This window comes from Montipora foliosa, chromosome 13 (genome assembly GCF_036669935.1).
Source record: "Montipora foliosa isolate CH-2021 chromosome 13, ASM3666993v2, whole genome shotgun sequence".
Lineage (NCBI taxonomy): Eukaryota > Metazoa > Cnidaria > Anthozoa > Scleractinia > Acroporidae > Montipora > Montipora foliosa.
The window spans coordinates 15,083,989-15,091,488 of NC_090881.1; the positions used below are offsets into that span (position 1 = coordinate 15,083,989).

General features: G+C 39.0%; 1 protein-coding gene across 1 annotated transcript in view; it reads right to left on the reverse strand.

Moving 5' to 3' along the window:
* The window catches only part of LOC137982569 (protein kinase C-binding protein NELL2-like), a 25,509-nt gene that overhangs the window by 4,841 nt on the left and 13,168 nt on the right, over positions 1 to 7,500 (reverse strand). Inside the window, exons 2-6 of the mRNA XM_068829689.1 lie at positions 7,304 to 7,500; positions 6,801 to 6,923; positions 4,982 to 5,104; positions 4,074 to 4,196; positions 3,744 to 3,866 (exon numbers count right to left, since the gene is read on the reverse strand). The exon at positions 7,304 to 7,500 is cut by the window's right edge and continues 116 nt beyond it. Of these exons, the coding sequence (XP_068685790.1) occupies positions 3,744 to 3,866; positions 4,074 to 4,196; positions 4,982 to 5,104; positions 6,801 to 6,923; positions 7,304 to 7,500 (689 nt within the window). The remainder of the gene's footprint in view (positions 1 to 3,743; positions 3,867 to 4,073; positions 4,197 to 4,981; positions 5,105 to 6,800; positions 6,924 to 7,303) is intronic.

The following is a 7,500-nucleotide window of genomic DNA, read 5'->3' on the forward strand; positions in this document are numbered from 1 at the left end:
TTGTGGGTTTGGCGTTCTCGTGGAAACGTAAGTGCAAAACAAAGCTTTTTGCTTATAAATCACTTCTGTTTCCCCTTTTAAATGAGAAACACTGAAAGTAGAACCTTTGGGGTTACCAGCTGGACAATTGTTGAATTCGTATCGTCGATTCTTCCCATACTAAGCACAAATATCCTTTCAGGGTCAGGTTGATGAAATCTGCAATGGCGGCAAAGCAACAACAAACTCTTGAAAAGAAATGTAAGGCCGAATCTTTTGAGAACTAAACCAAGTGAATTGATATTTTAGTGCTTTTTATCCTCTTACGTTTTGAAGTAAAATATTTCTCGCTCATTTTATTATAGCTACCACGAAATATTTCTAATGGACTTTCCAGCATGATGTGCTAATGTGCCGAGAAGCTATTGTAAATGGACCTTACAGTTTCAGAGTTAGAAGTCCAGAGAGAGGACAAGTGTGGGATAGCATTGCCGGTCATCTCAACAGTCTTAATCGGCCAAAGTTTAGAGTCACTGGAAGAGCAGTTAGCGACCGCTACACCCTACTAACTTCACGACATAAACAGAAACTTCGCGACAAAGAAAAGGCATCAGGAATTCAAATAGAAGGAACAGAACTGGATATCCTTTTGGAAGATATTCTTGAGCGAGAAAAAAACGCAAAAGAAAGATCGACGAGCAGAGTGCAGAGAAAAAAGCGAAAGCCGCTCAGGAGAAAGAAGCTGCTGAAGAAATCAGGCTCCAAGTACTGCAAACATTAAAAGATAAAGGGAAAAGAAAAAGCGAGGACGGGAATCAAAAAGGACCCAAGATGAAAAGAAGAACATCTGATACCATCGAGTTTTTGATGAGAAAGCGGAGAAGGATAGAGAACTGAAGATGGAATAACTGAAGTTCAAAAATAGGGAAGTGGAGATTGCAGCAGCTAAACAAGATGAAGCAGCAAAACAACAACAGTCTATGTTTGCTTTCCTCATGCAACAAATGGAACGACAGCAGCAGCTGCAACAACAAAACATCCAAGCAATGCTCGCTCAGCAAAACAATCTGCTGATGGCAATGCTGCAAAATAGCAACGCAAACTCCAAGTAAGCCTTGACTTCCTTACGTTTATATTTGCTACGGTTATTTATCAGAGCCTACTTGGAGTTGAATTTTGCTGTTTTCCAGTGTTGTGGTATGTTCGTATTAAATCGGTTTAGACCTTAGTATGTTGAGCTGAGAATTAGCTTTTCCCTTTGCAATTATCAGCCTGCATTAATTTTAAAAGTCATAGTTGTGTTTATTATAGAAATACCCGAACTTTTTGGAAGGGCGTTTACACTGTGAAGAATTGGATGGTTGAACATAACACAAAACACATCAGCAGGATATCTTCCCTTTGTATTGCCTTTTGGATCTATAATAAAAGTGTTGCTTTTTTAAGTGACCTGGTGTTGAATGAATTTACTTCATTTAATTTTAAAGGAGAGCTGCACAATGAACAGGCAGGTTCAATTTATTTTTCGCTTTACATTTGCTTGTTGCACTCCCTCACTGTTGTTGTATGATTTCAAAATAAATTCCCACAACACCAAACATGCTGACCCCTGTTTAAGTTCAACTGCAATAAGTAACCAGAACTAAGCCAAACTGATCCCCCTGGAGTCCTTAGAATTTCCAAATGTTGTTTAGGAGAAGGCGTGGATGCTGGCTGGAGTCATGATAATAATGTTTAATTGTTGCAGTCGGTGATCCATGATGCACATAATATTTCCATAATGATTCCACAATGATTCCACAAAACATATTTCCTTATACATGCATTTTTTGTTATTTCTTTGAGATTATAATTTATTATGTATTCTGGGCTTAGAAAGATAGGTATGCTGCCCTGAATATAATACAAACTTAGTTTCTTAAGTGAAATATGTATCAAGAGCTGGTGGTTTGAGGTCAAAGAATTCTGATGTCTTGTTGCCATATAAGCATGTGATTGCATTTCGAAGTATGACTGCAACTACAAACATCTTGCCTACACTGTTTTGGAAAAAAAATGAGATGTTTTTTACAATCATTGAATTTGAAGGAGTTGATGACATCTCCAAACAACCACTCAACCGAGCTTCTTACAGTACTCATGTTTGTGTTATACAGGTCCATATTTGGTGTAAGGATGCCATTTTTAATTTACAGGGACCTTGAAGGTGTATTCTCAGAGGATATGCAGGGTCACCGTACACGCGGAGGGGCACACATGTGGGGCTAAATGCATACTGGACAAGATCACGAAGCAACTGAGAGTCTGTCAGCATGCCTGCATCATGTTTTCTTCCTCTAGAAATAAAATTTTTATAGGTATAATTTCCATCTAATAAAATGAGCACTACAAGTAACTGGGGCCAGCATAGAATTAAAACCGGTTATAATACGAAGTTACATTGGCTACATGCACATAGCTTTAGTGTTTGTAACCAAGCTCCATAAAGTTGCATACTGTTTTATGAAGGGAGGCTTAAAATTGATAGGCATGTAGTTGCATTCATGCATGAATCTTGAAAGAGATGAGCCTTCTACAACTAACCAACTGGGCCATACAAGTTTCCAATTAAGCCATTGGGCAAAGCAACGCTCTGGATCGAATTTCAGAGCATGTACCCTTTTGTGTCCATTGTAGAGGATCCTCTGCTGTTCTCCAGGACTGGATATAGGCCTCACCGTGCCATCAATAAATCCAAAGCAATTTGGTAATGGCGCTCCTTTAGCTGTGATAGCATCAACATAGCTTTGCAAGTTTGTAGGGCTCAAGACTTGATGGTTCCATTGCAACACCTTGTGGCCATGAGTATTGTAAACATAATCGATCATCTGGTTAGTAACCATGCTGAGCACTTGCACGGGTTTCGCAAATCGGCCGATCATATCTCCACATCTGCATGGATATGACAAGCGCTTAAGTAGCATACAAAGGTCTTCAACTCCATAGCACACCGAGCGCTGGTTACAGGTAAGAGTGTCAGGAAATTGTAAAACATTGTACAGCCGTGGAATATCTCGCTTTGGGAAGCGAAATTTCGCAAAAGACTCAGATTCCTCGAGTTCTTCTAGATCTAAAGCGTGTATGAGTCGTATGGAAAGTCTGCATTTTTTGAAACGTAGATGTCGTTAAGAACAAGAATTTCTTCGTCATTAATCGTTCCATCGTCATGGCTTAAAAGAAGAAGATTGCAAACGTCTCTAAATGCCCTGATGACGAGAAATGGGTACACCAGCGAAAAATCCGTGGACGATCCGAGGTTAAAATGCTTAAACTTTGTTTTTCCCGCTGAAACCGAAACCCTATACCCAGTCCACCGCGGTTCGCAAACGTCGTCGTCGTCGATTTCGTTGTCGATGCTTAAGTTCCCTAATAAGTCACTGTCCACGAAATCGTTAGACTCTATATTTTGTACTCGTGCCCAACCTTTTTCACCTTCAATTAAGCTCTGAACGCAATTTATGTGGGCAGATTATATTCGTATTTTTCGTGTAATATCCAGTCAACTTTCATTAAGAATGGTAAACATCATTGCTTGCTTTTATATGCTACACAGGTTGCGCTTTCTACCTGTATTCGCTAGATCTGAGGAAGGAAGCCAGTATTATTCGCACAAATCCGAGCAGCCGAATGGTATATACTAAAATATAAGAAGGATTTAGTGACTGTGGATATTTTCCTCTACTTCGGTGAATAATAGTTGATTGGTATGTAATACAGATCCTTACCTGTACACGTTTTTCCGTCCCCAGTGTATCCAGCCTTACATGTGCAGATGTACGAGCCCTCTGTATTGTGGCAATCGGCTTTGACGGCACAAGGAAAGGGAACCTCTTGGCATTCACAAATATCTAGGTTTTATGGAAAGGACATGTCCAATGAAAAAATATATACAACGTTGATTGTATTGTTTCTACGCGAGTCAAGGGATTGTTTCCAATCATTAAAGAAAATTGGTATACGACATGAGAACGGCAGAGGACTAATAGAACTTTGCCCTCTGACTAGGTTATCATAGATTCGGATTAATCGCAAGCTAGTTCCGCAGATAATTTCACCTGAGCAGCTTCGTCCGTCACCAATATATCCTTCCTGACAAGTACAATTATATGAGCCAATTGTGTTGTTGCACACGGCCACATGGCTGCAGTTGTGTTCTCCTGTTAAACACTCATCGATATCTAGGAACACAACCAACAAATGAACAAAATATCTTTTTACTTTCAATTGGCATTAAGTCAATATCAGCGAAATCGATAGATACTGTATTTCGTTCTCGATTCCAAACTTTTTCACCTTAATTAACTGTAACTATCACAATTCTAGAATCTGATTGGTTATCAATAGCCCTGATCTCAGCAATAATAGGACAGTTTGTAATTGGACAGTTGTACGCATCGTCAAGCGCGCGCTAGTTGTACTTGAATCATTTATCTTTTTTTTTCAGAGCTAAAGAAAACAACTATTAAAGAAAAGTTGAACAGATCCAGCTATAAAAATGCTATCACTGTCATCTTCTCCAGCCTATTTTGCAATAGTTACGATTAATTGATAACAGGATTTTGTGTCGAACAATTCAGGGAGTAATCGTTCTCGGAATTTCATATAGGCCTTACGCTTCGCGCTCAGCTTATCTTGAAATTACTTTCCTGATTACTCGCTGAATGGTACTCCACTCAGTTCTATTACCATTATCATAATAGTCTTTCTCTGAACTCAATATTTTGCGGGTTGATAACTGGACAGGCAATAATAATATTTTCCATGTGATGTTCAGTCTTTAGAAATTACAACGCGAGAGAAAAACGTCAACTTGCATCAATAACGGTAAACATTAATACTTCCTTTTATACACCACGCATTCGCTCAATTGGTTTTTTCTACGTGTTCTGATTGTTTAGCTCTGAAGTGATAAGGAAGTATTATTCGCCACCGAACAGCCTAATGGTATATATTCAATTCTTGCCTGAGCAGTTTTCTCCATCTCCGACATATCCCTCATTACAAGTGCAGTTATATGAACCACTAGTGTTGTTGCACACGGCGACATGGCTGCAGTTATGTTTTCCCGTTGAACACTCATCGATATCTGGGAACACATCCAACAAATTATAATAAGTAAAATATCCTTTTACTTTCAATTGGCAAGAGGTCACTGTCCACGAAATAATTAGACTCTGTATTTATGCTGGTGCCCATTTTTTACCATTAATTAATCAGTCTTTCTCTGAACAGAGTTTATGCGGGTAGATTATATAGGTATTTTTTGTGAAATATCCACTCTTTAGAAATCCTGAAAGAAAAGCCTCAACTCATTGCTTGCTTTTATACACCAAATATTCGCACAATTATTATTGACACTTTCTACGTGTTCTGAAGTGATAGCTCTGAAGTGATAACTGAGGAAGTATTACATTGGCCACCGAGCAGCCGAATGGTATATATTAAGACAAATGCTAACCTAAATGACTTTGGATTTATTTCTGAGGTGAATGATTGTTGAATACTATGCTGATTTGCACCTACTTACGAAGCACTACTTTAAGGTAAGATCACACCACTGAGTATCCTGTAGATTATGAGATTTTTATTAATAATAGCTGCTCGATCGTTATGTCGTTAAACTAGTCTACTGAAAGGAAACTATTACAGAAATAGATTAATGTTCGAATGCCGGCGATAGGCTAAAAAAAGAATGCAACCGATTTCTTGAATATATACTTCAAATTGTGTCTTTTAGTCTACACGATCTTATAGTTTGATTTCTTCTGTTTATTGCCTTCAAGAGGGGGACATTAGGGTGTGTTAGAAACAGAAAAACGGAAGAAAAAATAATCCAATACCACAAAACCGCCAAACAATTTGGCCAAAACCGAAAACCGCATACAAAACCATCAGAAAACCGATAAAATGGTGACAAGTGGGGCATACAGAGCAAACTACCCTAACACTTTAGTTCATCAAAGTATTTGTGAATGTCATGGACTTGTAACCAAAGCCAAAAGCCAAAGCCGAAGCCTTCCTATCTTTTAGTATCTGCTAAAATCATAGGCTTTATTTCTGCTGCTCTCTCGAGACCGGCTTTGTGGGCTCATTTTCCGTAAAGCAGCTGGTAATGGAGACAAGTTAACTTAGGAGAATTTGCACACAAGTCCTCTCGCAAAAAGCTATAGCTCTGAAAACTTCAATCGAAACTCTCTAATTGAACATTTCTATTTGATAACTAAGACCTGACAGTTTGGATATTCCAATAGAATGTTTAATCTTTGTGTAAAACATGCGATTGCATTGAGGAAGCTAACCGGTACTGTTTGTTCCTTCCTTTACATGGAAGCAGGAACCTGCTCAAAGGTTAAATGTGGTAATAAACAGATGCTTAGTTAAAACAGGAGTCAAATATTGAACCTCACCGCCCCCCCGGAGGGGGGGGGGGGGGACTCCCATATAAAACGGGGAGGGATGCTCGTTGGAAATTTTACTTTAAACCCCTAAAGGAGACCAATCTGGGCATGGTTCATGGGTTTTTTGACCCCTAAAGAAGATCTTATAGTTTGATTTCTTCTGTTTATCGACTTTAAGAGTCCTTTAACGTTCTTTATCGGAGGGAAATGAAAGGGTGATTTGTACGTTTGCAGTTTCCATATTTATATCAAGTTGTCACCTTTCTACTCACACAAACGTGATGTGGTAAATGATAAATTGCACAAATAGTTGCATATATCAAAACCCGTAAGCGACATAACTTAATACGCGACGTGCGAATCATATGCAATACAGATCCTTACCTGTACACGTTTTTCCGGCCCCAGTGTATCCAGCCTTACATGAACAGATGTAAGAGCCGTCTGTATTATGACAATCGGTATTGACGTCACAGGTGAAGGGAAACACTTTGCATTCACCAATATCTAGGTTTTATAGAAAGGACGATCCCCAGTGCAAGAAAATAACGTTAATTATCTCGTATCCACGCAAGCCAAGCGATGGTATTAATTTCTGAAGCAAACTTGGTCTAAGACTTCTAGAACTGTGGACCCTAACTGGATTACTTTAAAATGTAATCAATCCATAGATATTTAATACAAATATACTTTCAGTTATACTTTTCCAGTTAGCAAATCAACTATCTTGCATCCAATATTGTAAGACAGTGATGCAATATACCATAACTGGTATCACCACCTGTTGGACTGGGTCAAGCTTTAGATAGAGGCACATGCAGGGAATAAAATTTGCCTCCGGTCCTTGCTCGTTCCAGTACCAACACGAGATTACGAACAGTACCCACCTTCGGGTTTCATGTAGAACCTTAGGTCGTCTGTGTCGAAATCGTCAGGTTTCGTTTCCTTGGTCTCGTCATTCAATTCGCAGTTTTTTGTTAGAATGTGGAAGTTGTAACTCCTGCATTTTGGATCATTCTCACAGAGCATTTGACATTGAATAGGTCCGCTGACTACGGTGGCTTTAAAGGTGTGACCATTGAGA